General features: G+C 43.2%; 1 protein-coding gene across 1 annotated transcript in view; it reads left to right on the plus strand.

Annotated features, from left to right (window-relative positions):
* The window catches only part of PIK3C2B (phosphatidylinositol-4-phosphate 3-kinase catalytic subunit type 2 beta), a 149,393-nt gene that overhangs the window by 22,936 nt on the left and 105,422 nt on the right, over positions 1 to 21,035 (plus strand). The window contains exons 2-6 of the mRNA XM_040423991.1: positions 3,515 to 4,348; positions 5,026 to 5,126; positions 9,933 to 10,087; positions 13,866 to 13,986; positions 17,009 to 17,120. Coding sequence (XP_040279925.1) covers positions 3,614 to 4,348; positions 5,026 to 5,126; positions 9,933 to 10,087; positions 13,866 to 13,986; positions 17,009 to 17,120 — 1,224 coding nt within the window. The 5' untranslated portion in view covers positions 3,515 to 3,613. The remainder of the gene's footprint in view (positions 1 to 3,514; positions 4,349 to 5,025; positions 5,127 to 9,932; positions 10,088 to 13,865; positions 13,987 to 17,008; positions 17,121 to 21,035) is intronic.

The raw sequence follows: 21,035 nt of genomic DNA on the forward strand, positions 1-21,035 counted from the left end.
TTAATAGCTCACACTTTTTCGGATGTGGCGATATGTAATATGTTTATTTTGTTATTGTTTGTAAATTTTATATGTAAAATTGGGAAAGGGGGCGATTTAAACTTTTAGTATTTTGGTGTTTTTTTTAAACTTTTTATTTAATAACCATTTCCCCCCTTAGGGGCTATAACCTGGATCTTTTCATCCCTTGTCCTATTCACCCCAATAGAGCTGTATAAGGGAGACTAGGACTTCACACTCTCCCTGCTGCCCTGTGCATAGTACACACAGCAGTAGGGAGATTATCATGGCAGCCAGGGCTTCAGTAGCGATCTGGCTGCCATGGTAACCGATCGGAGCCCCAGCAGTGTAATCTGCCACTGCCACCAATGGAGGGGAGGGGACCCTGTGGCCACCATATAACAATGAGGGGGGGGGCTGGGGCCAATGCGCCACCAATGATACTAATAATGGGCGGGAGGGCTTTGGGAGGGGAGGGGGGGGCACACTGCGCCACCAATGAATGTAATTAAAGAGGACCTTCCATGGGTCCAAAGAATATGAACTAAGTAACAGGCTACATAGAGCGGCGCCCAGGGATCTAAGTGCACTTACTATTATTCCTGGGAGCCGCTCCATTCGCCCACTGTGGCCCCTGGTATTTTCAACATTCAGAGCAAGGAGGAGGAGACGCCAGTGTCTCTCCTTCTCCCTGACAGCAGCGCTGTCCAATCGCAGCGCAGAGCTCAGAGCCAGGGAGAAAAAAGAACTCCCTGGATCTGAGCTGCGATTGGACAGCGCTGCTGTCAGGGAGAAGGAGAGACACTGGCGTCTCCTCCTCCTTGCTCTGAATGTTGAAAATGCCGGGGGCCACAGCGGGCGAACGGAGCGGCGCCCAGGAATATTAGTAAGTGCACTTAGATCCCTGGGCGCCGCTCTATGTAGCCTGCTACTAAGTTCATATTCTTTGGACCCATGAAAGGTCCTCTTTAACTCATTTATGCAAGTGTCTGCAGCGGTATCGCAGACCCGGCCTCAATAACAGGGCATGCGATCTGCGGCAATTAACCCCTCAGATGTGGCAACAGAGGGGTTAATTGCTGCGTATCGCATGCCCGGTTATTGAGGCCAGGTCTGTGATACCGCTGCCTATACTCTTATTAATATGTTTTACATTCATTGGTGGCGCAGTGGCCACAGCTCCTCCCCTCCTCCTCCCTGCTATCTCCCCATTGGTGGCCGTGGCGAGGGAGGAACTCCCTCCTTCTTCTCTACTGTGCTAGTGAAGAGAACATGGCGCGTGCCATGTTCTTTAACTGATACTAGGCTGCGCGGCGGTCCAGTCACAAATTTGCAGTCTTGTCGCCATCTGCAAATTTTAAGGCTCATTGGCGACCGTTCTGGTCGCCATCTGGAGCCCTGCATAAATATTGTATAGTTCTCATCAACTGTGCCTTCACCTCTAAAGACCAAACCTTGCTTCCACGCAAAATAAGTGAGTAAAGGTGCATTTACACCTTGCAATGAGCAGCAGATTGTCGTGAAGGAAGAGTTCCTTCCCAACAGTCGACAGCTCGCTCAGTGGAGGAGAAAGCTGCATTGTTTCTGGGCAGCAAATCGATCTGCTGCCCAGAAAGGATCATTTATGTGCCTGCACAAACTACAGGATCACTCTATGAACGAGCCTTTTGCAACACATTTAGATGGGGAAAACGAGCTCCCTCGTACTCTGAAATAATAATTGAATGAGTCTTCTTATCCATTGCTCATTTTCTTATTTTCTACGTTGATACCTATACACTCTAAAAGGCTAATAAGCCTGAAACTACAATATGCTGTAGGTTTTGGTGTATACCATATCGGGGACAGGTTTTGTACCTTTTATCCCTCCTCTAAATCTTAAAATCTTTCAGTCTAACTTAAGACGGCTTTACACGGGCTGATTGTCGGGCTGATTATCGGGGATGAATGTTATGATGAATGCTCGCGCCTGATAATCTGCCATGTAAAGTCGCCGCCGATCACACAAGTTTATCGGGTAAAACAATCGTTCATACAGACCTCAATCATCGTTTCTGGGCTGCAGATTATGCAGCGTAAACAGCGATCTGCTGCCCAGAAACAATGAATCTGTATGGAGATGAGAAATGGCAGTGGATCCCACATGTAAATGCAGCTCTTCACCTTCATTAACGAGCAGGCAATTGTTGGGAAGGAACGCCTGCTTCCCAACAATCGCCTGCTTCATCGAGCCGTGTAATTTAGATTTGCACTCTCCAAGACCTATCATCATAAAGCCGTGGTTTGTACACCTTACACTGAAGCAGGCTAATAAGGCCGAAACAGCTATACACAGGTTGGAATAAATGGCTGTAAACTTACAAGTATGTGTGCTGTACACCAGTGATTCTGGATGCACAACTTGCTAATCGGGACAAAAAGGACCAATTAGTATGTGTCCTCCCAGTTTCCTGGAAGGCTTTTTGTCCTGCCAACAGCTGGCATTTGCTCCTGATCAGACTGCTGGATCTCAGAAACGAGGAGGTGAACGCAGCCTTTAGGGCTCATGCACACAAACGTATTTTCTTTCCTTGTCCGTTCCATTTAGTTTTTTTTGCGGATCGTATACGGAACCATTCATTTCAACGGGTCCACAAAAAAACTAAAGGTACTCCGTGAGCATTCCGTTTCCGTATTTCCGTTCCGCAAAAAAGTAGGGCATGTCCTATTATTGTCCGCAAATCACGGTCCGAGGCCCCATTCAAATCAATGGGTCCCCAAAAAATACGGAACGCACACGGAACACACCCGTATTTTGCGGATCCATACTGTAGAAGTGCTATGTCCAGTCCATATTGCTCATGTGTTTGGTGAGTAATAAGTTACTGTTTCCGATCGGCAAAAAAACAGATCCCATACGGATATGTTTTGTGGAATAACGAAACGGAAGAGGACTTAAATCAGAGTAAAAAAAAACTCAGATACGGAACAAATCCTTGAACGAATCCTTGAAAAACGGACCACAAAACAACAACGGTCGTGTGCATGAGCCCTTACTCTCCTTTTACAATTCACTCCTGATTTTGGCTTCCAAAACTGCATCAGGAAACCGGACCTTGCGGCCATACCCTAATTTTTCCAGATTTCAGGATCATAATTGCCTCCAAAAGGTATGTGTACAATACAGGGAGGCAGGCCTACCAGGCATTGCAAGTGATTTTGCAGCTGACAGACCCCCTTTAGTAACTGTGGAGGAAATGTTACCTTTAAAAAGCAGCAATGAAATGGCTGGAACATGTTAAAGGTATTCCAGGCAGTTGAGGGTTTGAGAAGGAAATGCTGCTTTACCCTAAATGTCGTCCAAGAACACGTGGTTCTGGCTAGAAAGTAAAAAGTGGTCAGGCTAGACATGAGTCTTTTGAAACCGCCTTAAAAGAAAATCACATGCCAAAGCCTTTTCGAAGTAATGTGTGTTATGTAAGTAAATGCTTTTTTAAACTTTTTTATTTCATAATTATGTTTATCTTCCTTCAAGGTGGCCTTCCAAAGCATTATGCCTCGTTCAACTGTAAAGGATTTTTCTCGACAATAGCCTTCTTCTGTCTGCTTTCTTTGTTACTATAAATTCTCAGTAATGTCAACTTCGAGTGGAAAGAAGGAAAAATGGAACGGCCTAGAAGCACTGGGAATGAGTCGCAAAGAACTTGCTTTAGCAGAGGCTCTGCAAATGGAGTATGATGCACTTTCCAGGCACCGCCAAGATAGTCAACAGCCTTTGACCGATGAGAGTCCCCTCATCTCCTGGGAAGATGTTTCCCAATCCTCCTCAACAGTCCCTTCACCTCCAAGAAACAAACCTCCACCCTCTAGAGACTACCTGTATATATATGGTGATACATACCACAGAAATGGTGAAGATGAAGGAAGAAGGTCTCCAAAAAGGTCCCCAAAAAGTATGTCCCCTCCAGTACCCTCCCACTCTGAGGTTATGAAGTATTTCAAAGATGTCTCTTCATCTACTGAAAAGATTTCTCATTCTCGGGATGTAAATGTGTACACTGAAGATATGGGGGGCAAACTACTTAGTCGGAGGATTTCAGAAGAGGAAGATGCAACTTTATTAAGAAGAGGAGAGGGATGCTTGGATTTAGACTATGAGGAAATTAATGATACAATTACTCGCCTTAATTTGGCACCTACCTATGATTCTGAGCTTTTGCGCCAGGCTGAAGGACATTGGAAGGATATAAGTTTAAGAAAGAATGTGACTGGAAAGCCAGTAGCGCGAAGCAACACAATGCCACCTCAACTACCACCACGGACCTATGCAAAGAAACCATATAGGAATATTAGAGCATCCATTGGACCGGTGAGTTATGAGTCCAAATATATTTATCAGTTCATTACGTAATACAGTTAATTTTTTCTACTGAATAATGTCAGTGTATAGATCATAATTATTAACTCTTTGCCAACATGAGATGCTTGAAATATTGTAACCTGTATGAGTTACCACGTATATACCACATATTGCATGTTATATGGATTTTGCCAATATATGTGGCTTCTCCCTCTTTCCCAGCAAGGTTGCTCTTGAGCAGTTCTTATGAAGTCACAGTTCTGGTGACCTTTCCTTTACACTGTATAAGGGATACCTGCACAGAAGTGTTACATGGGTGAGAGAGAGGCCAGCAGGGAGGGAGTAAGAGCGGAAAGCAGGGAGAATGGAGGGGAAGGAAAGGGATATTCACAGTATAACTGGGAGCCGAGAGCCCCTGTTTCCTGCTGATTAGTATATCAAATGTCTATTAAATAATTTCAGCCATGGTTTATTAGTCATGTTGTATGATCATGAAAGGCCTGCTCCTTTATATTCTGCCTGCATTGTCTCCCTGCCTGTTTGTCACCGTATCTTACCTTATCTGTGGTGTTTACTGTCTGTGACAAACAATCCTCAGTGAGGGGGCACAGGAGATATTTATCAGGGTTGTTGCATGAACGGAAGAGGAAGACCTGGAATGTCTTATGTCGCTGCTTCTTGTACAGGATTCCATGCGGACGTATCCCCAGCACAACGGCTGCGAGCTGTTTGAGATGTCCGAGCAAAGGGATGAGGAGACAGCTGCTTTTTGTCACATGCTGGATGTGTGAGTAAACATTTATTAGACTCGGATAAAGAGGGTGTGGACACCATGGCAGCATCCTGGATGTACAGGCTAATGAGTAGGGCATTCTACAGAGATTTTACAACCAACATTCATGTATAAATCTGATAAGGATATGTCAGAATGAAGGGTCTGAGCTGTACTCCACAGCCTCTTCATTCTAGTGATCGTGAGGGTCCCTGACAACAAAGATGGTACAAGCACAGCCATATTGGTTGTCACTTTTCAGTTTGCAGCTGAGGGTAACACTGTTGCTATTATTTACACAAAATGACTGTACTCCACCACAACTGAATAGAAAGACAGAAATAGCTCTAGAAGAAATGTATGCAGATTGTAAGGACATGAGTAAAATTTAATTTTTTTTCATCCTTCCACTTCATACACCAAAAGATGGAGCCCACCAACTAATGCTGTCAGTGGGATCCAGTGTGGCCAGACTAATCTATACACCAAAAAGAATGAATTCCCCCCCCCCCACTAGTAAAGAACAATCAAATACCAAAAATCTATATCTTTATTTAATTATGCAAGTCGTGAACATAAAAACATGTGCATGTATGCCACTGTTGTGACTGTTTTTATATGTTCACGATTTGCATAATTTAATAAAGATATAGATTTTTGGTATTTGATTGTTCTTTACTAGTGGGGGGACATTCATTCTTTTTGGTGTATACAGTCAAGTCCATAAATATTGGGACATCGACACAATTCAAAGATTTGTGGCTCTATACTCCACTACAATGGATTTGAAATGAAATGAACTAGATGTGCTTTAACTGCAGACTGTCAGCTTTAATATGAGGGTATTTACATCCAAATCAAGTGAACGGTGTAGGAATTACAACAGTTTTCATATGTGCCTCCCACTTGTTAAGGGACCAAAAGTAATGGGACAATTGGCTTCTCAGCTGTTTCATGGCCAGGTGTGTGTTATTCCCTCATTATCCCAATTACAATGAGCAGATAAAAGGTCCAGAGTTAATTTCAAGTGTGCTATTTGCATTTGGAATCTGTTGCTGTCAACTCTCAAGATGAGATCCAAAGAGCTGTCACTATCAGTGAAACAAGCCATCATTAGGCTGAAAAAACAAAACAAACCCATCAGAGAGATAGCAAAAACATTAGGGGTGGCCAAAACAACTGTTTGGAACATTCTTAAAAAGAAGGAACGCATTGGTGAGCTCAGCAACACCAAAAGACCCGGAAGACCACGGAAAACAACTGTGGTGGATGACCGAAGAATTCTTTCCCTGGTGAAGAAAACACCAGTCACAACAGTTGGCCAGATCAAGAACACTCTCCAGGATGTAGATGTATGTGTGTCAAAGTCAACATTCACCAGAGAATACAGAGGGTTCACCACAAGATGTAAACCATTGGTGAGCCTCAAAAACAGGAAGGCCAGATAAGAGTTTGCCAAACGACATCTAAAAAAGCCTTCACAGTTCTTGAACAACATCCTATGGACAGATGAGACCAAGATCAACTTGTACCAGAGTGATGGGAAGAGAAGAGTATAGAGAAGGAAAGGAACTGCTCATGATCCTAAGCATACCACCTCATCAGTGAAGCATGGTGGTGGTAGAGTCATGGCATGGGCATGTATAGCTGCCAATGGAATTGGTTCTCTTGTATTTATTGATGATGTGGCTGCTGACAAAAGCAGCAGGATGAATTCTGAAGTGTTTCGGGCAATATCTGCTCATATTCAGCCAAATGCTTCAAACTCATTGGAAGGCGCTTCACAGTGCAGATGGACAATGACCCAAAGCATACTGCAAAAGCAACCAAAGAGTTTTTTAAGGGAAAGAAGTGGAATGTTATGCAATGGCCAAGTCAACAACCTGACCTGAAGACAATTGAGCGTGCATTTTACTTGCTGAAGACAAAACTGAAGAGAAAATGCCCCAAGAACAAGCAGGAACTGAAGACAGTTGCAGTAGAGGCCTGGCAGAGCATTACCAGGGATGAAACCCAGCATCTGGTGATGTCTATGCGTTCCAGACTTCAGGCTGTAATTGACTGCTAAGGATTTGCAATCAAGTATTAAAAAGTGAAAGTTTGATTTATGATTAGTATTCTGTCCCATTACTTTTGGTCCCTTAACAAGTGGGGGGGCACATATGCAAACTGTTGTAATTCCTACACCGTTCACCTAATTTCGATGTAAATACCCTCAAATTAAAGCTGACAGTCTGCAGTTAAAGCACATCTTGTTTGTTTCATTTCAAATCTATTGTGGTGGTGTATAGAGCCAAAAATCTTAAAATTGTGTTGATGTCCCAATATTTATGGACCTGACTGTATATCATTTCATCTGGGCAAGATGTTTACATGCAGAGCTTCCTGTTTTCATCAGGTCTTCTAACCCAAACCCAGCATGCTTTGCTCTGTGAAGTTTCTCGGGGCTTGTTTTGCCTTTTTCACTGTCCCCTCTGTTTCGGAAGTGGCAGTCCCTTTAAGTTTGTTTTTTCACCTAAGCAAGTGATGGCGTATGACTAGAATATAGTATCAATTGCAGATAGGTGAGGGGTTTGGCCACTAGATCTCTGAAGTTCAACAAAGGAATAGAGGCTCATTTAGAGTTTTCTTTGCCCTGCATTGCTCATGATCAGGTTCTGCACAGAAAACTACCAATAGTAGGTTTGCACTGGTGTTGGGGAAGAAAAAAAAGCTTGAGTAGTGCTGTGGGCCCTTGGATTACAGTGGTTAACAGTATTCAGACCCGCCACCAATTAGAAAGTATTGGCAACATGATGTAATTTGCTTAGGTAAGTAATCCAGTGCTTTCTTGTAAGCTGTGTTGGTCCCATGTTCATATGTGTCGTCATTGCTGAGAAAATTATGTTTTAATATATGCCAATGAAAACTTTAAGGCTGGTTTCACACGGGCGTTGCGGGAAAAGATGCGGGGGCGTTGCGGGAACATGCACGATTTTTCCGCGCGAGTGCAAAACATTGTAATGCGTTTTGCACGCGCGTGAGAAAAATCGGCATGTTTGGTACCCTAACTTCTTCACAGAAGTTCGGGTTTGGGTTAGGTGTTGTGTAGATTGTATTATTTTCCCTTATAACATGGTTATAAGGGAAAATAATAGCATTCTTAATACAGAATGCTTAGTACAATAGGGCTGGAGGGGTTAAAAAATAAAAAATAAAAATTTAACTCCCCTTAATCCACTTGTTCGCGCAGCTCGGCTTCACTTCTGTCTTCTTCTTTGAGGAATAGGACCTTTGATGACGTCGCTGCGCTCATCACATGGTCCATCACATGATCTTTTACCATGGTGATGGATCATGTGACGGACCATGTGATAAGCGCAGTGACGTCACCACAGGTCCTTTTCCTGTGCACAACATAGATGAAGACAGAAGAGAAGCCGGGCTGCGCGAACAAGTGGATTAAGGTGAGTTAAATTATTATTATTATTTTTTTTTAACCCCTCCAGCCCTTTTGTACTATGCATTCTGTATTAAGAATGCTATTATTTTCCATTTATAACCATGTTATAAGCGAAAATAATAAAGATCAGGTCCCCATCCCGATCGTCTCCTAGCAACCGTGCGTGAAAATCGCAACCGCACTTGCTTCCGGATGCTTGCGATTTTCACGCAGCCCCATTCACTTCTATGGGGCCTGCGTCGTGAAAAACGCAGAGTATAGAACATGCTGCGATTTTCACGCAACGCACAAGTGATGAGTGAAAATCACCGCTCATGTGCACAGCCCCAAAGAAATGAATGGGTCCGGATTCAGTGCGGGTTCACCTCACGCATCGCACCCGCGCGGAAATCTCGCCCATGTAAAAGGGGCATAAGAGCAACCTAGAGTGTCACGGCGCGGTGTGGGTAGTAAACTCCACACCAAACACAGGACGGAAGGGAAAAGGTACTAGGCCTGGAAACTAGGGAAAGGGGAAAGGTCACCACGTAGTGAATCCCTAGACCGAGCCCTGACTACTATCAGTATGAACAGACCTTGATGGTAGGAATGTTCATACGCCATAACCTAGAGCCCTATCTGACCCTAAAGGGTCCTGGAGATAGTGTCAGGACAAAAGATGACCTGTTCCTTCCCAGCTGAAGGAAATGGGAGACTTCTTTAGGCCTAATACCAAAAGATAGCGAATTACAACAAACTAGAAAATAGGAAAAGACACTTAACTCCGAAGTAAGCGGACGAGCAGGAACTCAGTGGAGAACCAAACACCAGCACTTAGAAAACCAGAAAGGAGCTATCAACCGCATAGCATGATGGGTGACAACAGACTAAATCGAGGAGTTGGAATGACCACTTAAGCTACACCTGAGACAAGAGGTGTGGTCATAACCAGCAACAACACAGAAACAAATGAAACCAAAGAGGCTGTCAGATCACATCACATGCAGCCAGTCTCTTAGATCTTCTGACCCCTGTCACGGGAGAGACCGTGACATAGAGGCTCTGATCTCTCTGCCACTACCGCACTCTCTCCACTTTAATTGACATGGCCAGGTGTGAGGACCTTTTCACTGCCCGTCCCTGTCAACCAAAGTGCAGAGGGCGCAGCAGTTGCAGAAAGAGCAGAACATCTAGATGTAACGGCAACGCCCCCATTGCTCCAAGAGCCTCATTGGCATAAATCATTTTTCTCAGCAATGCGGTCACATATGAACATGGGACCAACACAGATGCCTTCAGCTGCCAAGTGCACATGTAACAGGTCAGCCAGTTTCATAGGTACAAATCTGCTGACAGATGCCCTTTAATAGCTTACATCTGATCATTTTCTATTCCTTTAGGCTACGGTCTGGTCAAACTATGACCGATCAGATACATACAGGTATTGTATGGAGTCCTGTCAACCTAAGTCCCGAGCACCTGGGTCCTGGAGTGAGCTTGAAAATAACTGTAACCATTGACAACATGAGGGATCCTCTGACTTTCACCTGTGATTGTGAGTTGGTCTTTATTTATCAGTCCAAAAGCATGTTAGACTTAGTATCATACTAAATGTTAAAGTTGTATTCCGGTTGTTGGAAGTTATCCCCAAAACACCCCCCCCCCCCTTGTGTGAAGGAAGCCAGAAGCCTAATGGCTGTTTCACAGGAGCGAGTCCATTGCAGGAATCATGCTACGTGTGTGAGTGTGATCCTCCGCTCTGGACTTGCAGGGGCGCACGACATTATCATGATTTATAATGCTATGTCCCTCTGCTTGACCTTATTTCTACAGAATCATACTGACAGCTTTATATCACTATGATTCTGTGGGAAAAAAGGCCATGCAGAGACACATAGCATTATAAATCATGATAATGCTGTGCACTCCTGCAAGTCCAGAGCGGAGGATCACACAAACACACACGGAGCGTGATTCCCGCAATGGACTCGCTCCTGTGAAACAGCCCTAAAGGTGTTTTCCGGTTCTTTAAAAATTGATGACACGTACACCTATCAACTGTTTGAAGATGCTTTCATTGCTTACACTGCTCCATACAGCACAGCTGGTGTCTGGTATTATAGATCAGTTCAATTTATTTGGACAAAATGGTAGTGAATTGTAACACCAGACAAAGAAAGAGCTATTAAAGCTGTTGCCTAATAAACAATAAATGGTCCCTTTCACATAGCTGATCAGCAGAGAATTCGATCCCCACCCGTCTAATATTGATGGCCTAACCTAAGAATAGGCCATCACTTTTAAACACTTAGAAGCCTCCTTAAAAGTGCTCATATCACTTATTTTCTTTTTTTTATCTTAATAAGCATATAGTAATGTGCTCATTAGGCTGCATTCACACAACAGTTAAAAACGTCTGTCACACGGCCATTTTCAGAACCATTGAAGTCTTTTGGCCTATATACATGGCCATTTTTTAATGGCAAGTTAATAATGGACGTCCAAAAATAGGATATGTCCTGTTTTGGGCCTTTTTCACTGCCCGTCAAACCCCATAGAAATCAGTGGGGCAATAAAAATGAGTAAAAAAATAAATAAATATTATGCACAAATACAACTCACCACAGGCATGCCGAGAACACTTGGTTTCTTGCTCTGCACCGGAGGCTGCAGAATGATCATGCTTGGAGAGTCGCATCCTTATATTGTTAGATCCTAAGAGTGGTGTGCCTCTGATGTTTTTTTTTGGGGGGGGGGGGGGGGGCGGGGGGAGTTTACACAATCGTGGGATGGGGCTAAAGAGGGCAATTTATAATACTGGGGGCACAAAGGGAGCATTTTGTAATATTGGGGCACAAAGGGGGCATTTTATAATGCTATGGGCAGTTTATAATACTGGGGGCACAAAGAGGGCTATTTTTTATCCTGGAAGACACAAAGAGGCCATTATCTAAACTGGAGGGCTCTATAGGGACCATTAACTATAGGGCATTATCTATACTTGGGGCACTATGGGAAGCCTTATATATATATACTGGGGGGCACTAAAGGTGCCATTATACTCGTGGTCACTATGGGGCCATTATCTATACTGGGGGCATTATCAATACTTTGGGCCACTATGGGGGGCATGATCTCTACTGGGGGCACTATGGGGGGATGATCTATACTGGAGGGCATTATATATAATAAGGGCACTGCAAGGGTTGGGGTTTTAAAAAATTGGGAATGAAAGTCATCTATTTTTAACGTCTGTTAAATGCAGATGCAAAACGGCTAGATGGACAGAAAATGGATGCGCATGTGGATGAAAAATGTCCATGAAAAACTGACAGTGTATCCGTTTTTATTGGAGGTTTTTTCATTGTAGTGTGATGGTAGCCTTAACATGTCTGTACAGAACTTCAAATCCTCTGGTTCCCATCACACAGCCATTGTACAGTGAAGCCCCACATCCCATTCTTGGTAAACCACTCCTGGGCTAGGCAAGAAAAAACCTACATGCACCAAATTGCTCAATATTTTGGCGCAGTTTACTCTAGAATCTAGGTGCACATGCATTAGTAAATGTGAGTCTTACTGTTTTAGGAAATTAACCAGCACAGTATTATGGACCCAGTAATATACTATATATAATTATTACCAGAAAACCCCCATTAAGGGAACCATGTGTAAAATAGGAAGAGTGCTGAATTATTACCTAACCTCTGCATCAGTGACACCACTTGGATCATGATAAACACCCAAAATGATTTGAGTTGTACATTGTTCATTACATACCACAAGGATGGCCATACACATAAGAGGTCATCTCAGTTCCCTCTAAAGTGCTTTTTTGGCAGATGTCGTTTTCGCTGACACTGGCCATAAACAGTTATTTAGTAGGTGAGAGGGGCACAAACTGACTCGGCAAAGGCATGTTAAAGCCAATATACCTAAGAGTATAGATTTATAGTGGCTCACCCTTCTGATTGCCAGGGCAGGTGCTCTAACTAAGGTGTGGTTCACCCTGACCACAATAGGGAATTTAGAAATATATATATGTGTTATAGTGGGCGCTCAATATATTGAGTGCCCACTATAACACATATCAATATACCTAAGACCCTGTTCACATCCCTTTATTGTATATAACGTACATTCTGGGAGTATTCATAGGGTTCCATTCACTTAATGGAGGCCAAAAGATTCTCCTTTTGGCTTCCTTCAAACCACTATAACACAGCATAAATAAAATTTGCATGTATAGCAAGTGGTATGTACCATATATATTTTTTCACTATAGGAATCTATGGAACGACATACTCCACTGTATGCATACACAGTGCAATACCAAACAGAACACTATGCAACAGGACTAAATCGTTGAATATACAAACTAATGCTATAATAACTATATAAATGAATAGGAAGTACTTAGCCAGTATATTTTAATCAAAATCATTAGTGTCCATTGAAGATGAATGAATCGTTGGTACTGGTTTGGAATTCATCCAGAATTTCCCCAAAAAGTTGGGGGTTCTAATAAATCAGAATTTTTTGTGATTTGTTTTGGGCAAATGAGAGATAGTGAGAAGGGGAGAGGGACTAGTATTCTTCTCTGGGTTTCTGGGCATTATATAAGCATCTGGGGGGTACTCTTCAGACTATTGACTGGCTTACGATACTCCACATGCATACTCTCCACCCTCCATAAGGAGAAACTGTACCCCAACCATGACCTCTTGGGTAGCAAAGCAAGTTTTCTTTACTTGGCTCTGCTAAAGGGTAGTTCCCCAGAAAGACACTCATTTTTCCTTTCCTTTTGGAAATTCACTCTTTTCTCTAGTGAACATCCATCACGGCAAGGTGACCTCTTTCAGATGGGAACCTACTCTATAATGACTCCTTTCTTTGTGCCAACTGGCCTCAAATGATTTCCGGGAGAGCACTCTCCACTTATATATTGTACTGATTAAAAACAGCCTGTGGGAAAGGTGGGTTAGGAGTGTAAGACAGAGATAGATGCTGCAACACCTCCAAATGCAAACTGCAAAAACAACACACAAGGTTAGTCAGCACATCCTGAAACGGTGAAATACGTCACGGCCTTCAGAGGCTGAAAACATGATGTGAATGGGGCCTACATTTTTTTTATTTTATTTTTTCCTGACATCTACTGAGACCTCCCCCATATACATGAGATCGCAGGTGTGTGTGGTCAGCTCCCGATCCTGTATTGGGTTTTGGCACGGTTATTATACATTTTATTTATCACATGATGGCCATTATTAGCAATAACTAGCTATATGCCCATGTTAAATAACTGCATGACTCCTGTTTTCTTTTCACAGGTTCCTCTACTGTGGATCTACTCATTTACCAGACTCTATGCTACACCAATGATGAACTGGAGAATCTCAATGTATCTGACTACGTGCTCAAACTGTGTGGTTTAGAGGAGTTTCTGCAGAAGTAAGTGCTCTGTGCTGTCATGTACAGTTGTCCATTCTATATGGATTTTTTCAAAGGGGTTTTCTTGGACTTAATTGCTAATGAGCAATCATAGGAACGCTTGTCAGTGTGGAGAAAGAACCATGACAATAGCGATCGCTCCTCCACATACTCTGGAGGAGATCACTGCATGTGAATGCAGCAGTCTCCTCCACCAGCGAGCAGCAGATTGTCGGGAAGGAACGCCTCCTTCCCGATAATCTGCTGCTCTGTCATCTCATGTATAGGGACCTTTAGATATTGATGACCTATCTTCACTGTATAGTTTCCGGCACAGACAGTTGCCTATAAAAGCAGGTTGGTTGGGGGATGGGTGTCAGACCTCCACTGATCTGATACTGATGATCTATGCCGTGGATAGATCATCAATATCTAAGTCCCAGAAAGCTCTTTTAAGTTTGTCCTTGCAAATGTACAAAATGGACTTTGTCTGTCCACATTCGCCAAGAAAAGGGTTGCTGAAAGCTGCCACATCTGCTAATTTGCATCTGTAGTTGAATTTCGTATTTGTGAAAATCATACCACCCGTATTTTGTTAAGGCTGGTCGCCTCAGGATGCAGGAGGTGCTGCGATTAAGAGTCTGGGTGAACGGTTTCTGGTACCCTGCCCAGTTCCTGCACTAGATAAACTTCCAATTATACAGATGTACTCTGATAGAAGTTTATTCTCTCACATATTCAGTTTCCTTTCTGGCACCATTGGCCTTTCCATTCTCTTAGAGTATCTACATGCGGTACTTATTTTCTCACTGACTATGGGAAGCAGTGGTGCTGCATGCACAATGTTGGAATACACCCTGCATTGGATGATGGTAGTTTTTTGCATCTAAGAATTACGAGAGGTAGATGTAAGCGGGCGGAACTGGAAGCAGAAGGCTCTCTCCACAGTGTAGCATCCGTGCTCTGGTGCCGAATTTCTGCACCTCAGCTTCAATTCAAGTCAATAGGAACTGAGCTTGAGTATACCAGTGCTGGAAACGACACAGTGCAAGAAATCTCACTATAAAGTTGATGGTGGCTGCTGGATTGGTGGGGGGTGCTGGATGTCGGACCTCCACCAATCATATGTTCATGATCTAAGTCCCGGAAAACCCCTTTAAAGGGGTTATACTACAAAACTGATTTATCACCTATCTAAAGTGTAAGTAACCCCCAGCGATCCCAACAACTAGGGGTGGATCACCAAATCCTTATTCTCAATGGAGCAGTAGTGTGCATATCATTCCTCCACTCCATTTACTTCTATGGTCCAATCCCATATTAAGTTAATGGAGCAGTGGACTGACATAAGCACTATTGCATTTTTCAGAGAAGAAGATTCAGGGACCCCATATTCTCGGGATCGCTGGAGGTCGGACCCACAGTTATCTGACATTTATCATCTACTTGTTGGATAGGTAATAAATACCTTTCATGGTATAACATTTCAACTTACAGGCCACTATAGCGCAGCAGTGCTCGATTGGCACTGTAGTAGGCGTTTGTTTCCCGTTGCTATAAATTAGTACTGTAAAGAGTGTATTAGACACCCCGATCAGGCGGACTATTGTTGGGAGGGAAGCGTTCCGTCTTAGCAATCGCCTGCTTGCTAGTGGAGGAGCCTGCTGCTATTACATGCAGCAATCTCCTCTGCAGCATGGGGAGGAGGGATCACTATGCTATCTCTCGTCCCCATGCTGTCTAGTGGTTTGCCGTAATTAGACAGCATGATCTGCCACTGGCAAGCAATTATTTTTAAGCATGCTTGAAAATCACAGTTGCCCGATGGACAAGCGTTTGCCTGTTCATCGGGCAATCAGTGGCAGTATTAAAGCCAGGCAAGATGATTGCCCATGTAATACTCCCTTAACAGTGTTAATGACCTTGTAGATACTTTTCCCTGACCCTCAAACCAAGGAGAAATTAGCAAACAATCGAAACCAAGTATAAAGTCTGTTAAGATAACGGATACAGCCAGGAACAGACTCAGTAAAAGTTTTATTATTAGAGGCTGGGATTCCCCTGTTTTTAGTTTTTTTTTTCAAATTTGAATATCACACATTTATAGTTCAATAGATAAATCCACAGTATGTCCACACAGGACATAATTTCTGCAGTGGATTGATTTTGCAGTTTGCAACAGTTTTCTGCCCAGTCACAGAACGCAACAAACCAGAACGGAGTGTATTCTGATGCACTCCGTTTTGGTTTGTTCAGTGTTGTCCCCACTGCAAATAAATGGGCACAAAACTGAAGCGTTTTCCTCTGGTTTTGAGATCCTCAAATCGCATATGTGAAAGTAGCCTTACCCTAAAGGGTCAGGTGCATTCTGCAATAGTGATCCTGTAATGGAGAAACAGATACTTCCAAGCAGTTTCTGAATAAGATGTTGTGGTACCCAAGGCAAGCTTTAGCAAGTACACCTAATTGCACGCTTAAAAAGCCTAAGATGTCTGGCATGCTGTCCTTGAATTTATTGTTATATCAGGAACAGAAACTCCAACCATATCTGAGAAGGCTTCAGACTAGTCAGCCTAAATATGAGACCATTGGTTAGATGGACATCAGGAGTGAGCAGTATACTCTGTTCAGCTGTCCATTTCCTTTTCCTCTTAGCAGGTCTGTCTTCAAGTGTATTTAAAGGGAGTGTCTCATTTCCAAATCAAGATCAATAAAGTCTATTGATACAGGGTGGTTCCACTTTCAGGACCCTCATGTCAGAGCGGAGAATGGCTAAAATGTAAAAAAATACATCTCCTCCTTTTGAGGACCAAGCATGTTCATGCATTGTATGGACAGACTATTGATCCCAATGCAATCTCCATAATGCCTCATTTCACCTGAAGTGGCACTTGACGTAAATTGGCTGTGACCCCAAGCTCTTTACTTGGGGTCCCAGCAGTGAGATATCCTGTGTTCCTTTTTTTAAGGAGCTGGTTGATTTTACATCCTCAATATCTCTTTCTAGGGAAAGTATGCCATAAATCTTTGTCTTTCTTCATAGTGAACAGCCCCTTGGAAGCCATGAATACATTCAGCAATGCAGAAAGTTTGACAGTGATGTTCGGCTTCAGCTGATGAAGAAAGAGATGGTGCGGGGAGATCTTGCCAGAACGGTAAGACTAACAGCCTCTATTTGTCTTCTGATTCCTATTTCAGTTTGTCCAGTGTTTTCACATGGGAGTCCTTTTGAATTACTTTAAAGGGGTTGGCCCATGAAAAACATTAATTACCCAGCTACAAAATAAAGGTGATAAATGTATGGTCATCGCTGAGGATACATAGTAACATTTGGGGTCATTTACTAAGACCGGTGCCTCTACATAACTTAGGTGCATCCTCCACCCGCCTAAATCGACCCCAGCTCCCTTGCTGGCATAGATTTAGATAATTTTCTACGCCTTAAACAGATGCCATGCTCCCTTTTTTAGATTTGGCATGAGTGGGGGGAAAAGTCACAGATTCAGTTGCAAATCCCCCTTGTGACTGAATCTGCAACAGATATAGGCCAAAAATTGGCGTATATCTAATAACTAGCTGGAGGACCCGGCTTCGCACGGGTATATTTAATCTATTTTATTTCATGTTTGTGTGCGTCGTTAAAACATATCGACAGTATCCACTATAACAGTGACATCCACAGCCCCCCAGCCCTTTAAACTTTTAATTCCCATTAGCTGCGGAGTGAGAGGGGGCGTGGCCTAACAAATCAGGGGCGTGGTTTAGCATGACCTCGGGAAGGGGTTTTTAAGTCCGTCTTTTGAGGGTGGCCTGAATGGCCACCCTACTTGCCCTCTGAACTGTGACCTCCACAGCACTTGGCTCCCTTAACAGTGGCATCCACAGCGCCTTGCCCCTTTAAAGCTGACCTGCAGCAGTGAAGAAATATGGCTGAATTGTTATGGAAACCTGGTGTAAAACTGTGTGTATGTGGAGACTAAGGACCTGAGAGCTTCTATTGGCTGATAACGGTCATGTGACCGTGTGTATGGCAGTTCGGATATGAAGAGAAAGACCTGCAGGCTTCTATTGACTAATGTAGGTCATGTGATGTGCCATATTTGCATTTTTTGGGGGAATATCTCCTGAACGGTACGTGCTAGAGAGCTTCCCTGACACCTGATGTACCTGTGTGCCAAATTTTGTGATTGTAAATGCGACGGTGCGGATTCTTTTAGCGGACACACACACACACACACACACACACACACACTGAGCTTTATATATTAGATCACACACACACACACACACACACACACACACACACACACACACTGAGCTTTATATATTAGATAAATGACCTCCATAGTTTGAAAGGCTGAAAAAAGACATTTGTCCATCCAGTTCGGCCTGTTATCCTGCAAGTTGATCCAGAGGAAGGCAGAAAAATCCCTGTGAGGTAGAAGCCAATATTCCTCACTTTAGGGGGGAAAAAATTCCTTCTGGACTCCAATCAGGCAATCAGAATAACTCCCTGGATCAACGACCCCTCTCTAGTATCTATAGCCTGTAATATTATTACACTCCAGAAATATATTAGTGATTTGTAAAGTGGTAGGACTATGTTCTAATCACGGGCATCTATGCCCCTTTTGATGCAACCCATTATCTTATTGGCCTTGGCAGCAGCTGCCTGATGTCCTCTTCTGTGTTAATTACTTTACACAGTTTAGTGTCATCTGCAAAAATTTTACCGTGCAAGCCTTCTACAAGATCATTAATAAATATATTGAAGAGAATAGGGCCCAATACTGACCCCTGTGGTACCCCACTAGTGACAGTGACCCAATCTGAGTTTGTACCATTAATAACCACCCTCTGTTTTCTATTACGGAGCCAGTTACTTACCCACATACAGACATTTTCTCCCAGTCCAAGCTACGACTGCTGGCACCTCCATGATCATGGGGGTGCCTGAATTGATAGTGCACATGCATGACCACTGCTCCATTAACTGTCTATGGGACTGCACTTGGCTATTTCCTTCAGTCCCATAGTGATGAAGTGATGGTCACACGTGGACACTACTGCTGCACTTGCACAAGAGATTCTGGTACCTCCACTCTTCATGATTGGTGGGGGGTCCCAATGGTTGGACAGCCAGTGATCATACTTTTATCACCGATTCTGTGGGGTATGTGATAAATTTTGGTTGTTGGCCAACCCCATTCATAGAAAGAAAATTGATTTGACAGGGACGGTCACTTTAAAGGTTATGTATTATCTTTTTTTTTTTGCTAATTAAAAATAGTGTACCATGGCGTTTTTTTGTAATCTGTTTTCTTTTTCTTATTGTACTAATTTTTATTGTATTTTCTGCACATAATTATGGTGGCAGCCATTTTACCTGAGTTGCTGTTAGCAGTATTTAGGGATATTCTTTCCAGCAGCCACAATGGCAGGAGCTGTGGCCTGTGCAGAGGTCATGGTACAAGGAAGTAGATAAGCTGGGACATCGCCTATTGTGAATGGTGTGATTCTGTTTTATTTATATATAGGTGTTATCTTTGTAATTCTGCCTGAGATGCTGAAAAGTGATCTGCAGAGAACACTGGTTGTCTCCCTATTAATAGGCTCAGTGAGTAGTGTGAAAACTGCAGTTTTAATTAAATATAGATAGTGACATGGAAAATTAAAACTGACATCACCAGAAATTCCTAAAACATGAGTTTAAAGGGAATCTGTCACATTAAACATGGTGTCTGAGCTGAAGTAAGCATATTATAGAGCAGAAGAAGCGGAGCAGATATAACTTGTATTTCATTCATTCAAATTCCTGCTCATTCTGGGCTTTGAAGTCCAGGAGGCGGTCCTATCAGTGAGTGACAGCTATCTCTGTATACACAGTCATAGAGGGAAGGCTGTCAGTCACTGATAGGACCGTCTCCTTGTCTTCAGTCAGTGACTGACAGCTATCTCTGTATACACAGTCATAGAGGGAAGGCTGTCAGTCACTGATAGGACCGTCTCCTTGTCTTCAGTCAGTGACTGACAGCTATCTCTGTATACACAGTCATAGAGGGAAGGCTGTCAGTCACTGATAGGACCGTCTCCTTGTCTTCAGTCAGTGACTGACAGCTATCTCTGTATACACAGTCATAGAGGGAAGGCTGTCAGTCACTGATAGGACCGTCTCCTTGTCTTCAGTCAGTGATTGACAGCTATCTCTGTATACACAGTCATAGAGGGAAGGCTGTCAGTCACTGATAGGACCGTCTCCTTGTCTTCAGTCAGTGACTGACAGCTATCTCTGTATACACAGTCATAGAGGGAAGGCTGTCAGTCACTGATAGGACCGTCTCCTTGTCTTCAGTCAGTGACTGACAGCTATCTCTGTATACACAGTCCTAGAGGGAAGGCTGTCAGTCACTGATAGGACCGTCTCCTTGTCTTCAGTCAGTGACTGACAGCTATCTCTGTATACACAGTCATAGAGGGAAGGCTGTCAGTCACTGATAGGACCGTCTCCTTGTCTTCAGTCAGTGACTGACAGCTATCTCTGTATACAGTCATAGAGGGAAGGCTGTCAGTCACTGATAGGACCGTCTCCTTGTCTTCAGTCAGTGACTGACAGCTATCTCTGTATACACAGTCATAGAGGGAAGGCTGTCAGTCACTGATAGGACCGTCTCCTTCACTTCAAAGCCCAGAATGAGCCAGAATATAAATGAATAAATTAGAAAGTTTTACTGAATCTTTTCCCACAATAATATATATCAATCTGCTCAGCTCCTCTTGCTCTACAGCATGGTGCCAGCAGATTAATTTACATTTTCATGGTGATAGGTAGGGATGAGCGAATTTCATGTTATGAAATTATTTTGCTTTTCGTTTGGTGGTAAAAGCAGAATTGCGTTATGGATTCCGTTACCACGGACCATAATGCAATTCTATGAGGGAGAGGACTCCCCTGCATAACGGAAACGGGACGGATCCATTTTGCAGCCCATAGACTTCTATTATGACGGAATGAATAACGGAATGCCTCTAAAGGCATTCCGTCATAGAATTGCGTTATGGTCCATGGTAAC

Source organism: Bufo bufo, chromosome 3 (assembly GCF_905171765.1).
Source record: "Bufo bufo chromosome 3, aBufBuf1.1, whole genome shotgun sequence".
Classification (NCBI taxonomy): Eukaryota; Metazoa; Chordata; class Amphibia; order Anura; family Bufonidae; genus Bufo; species Bufo bufo.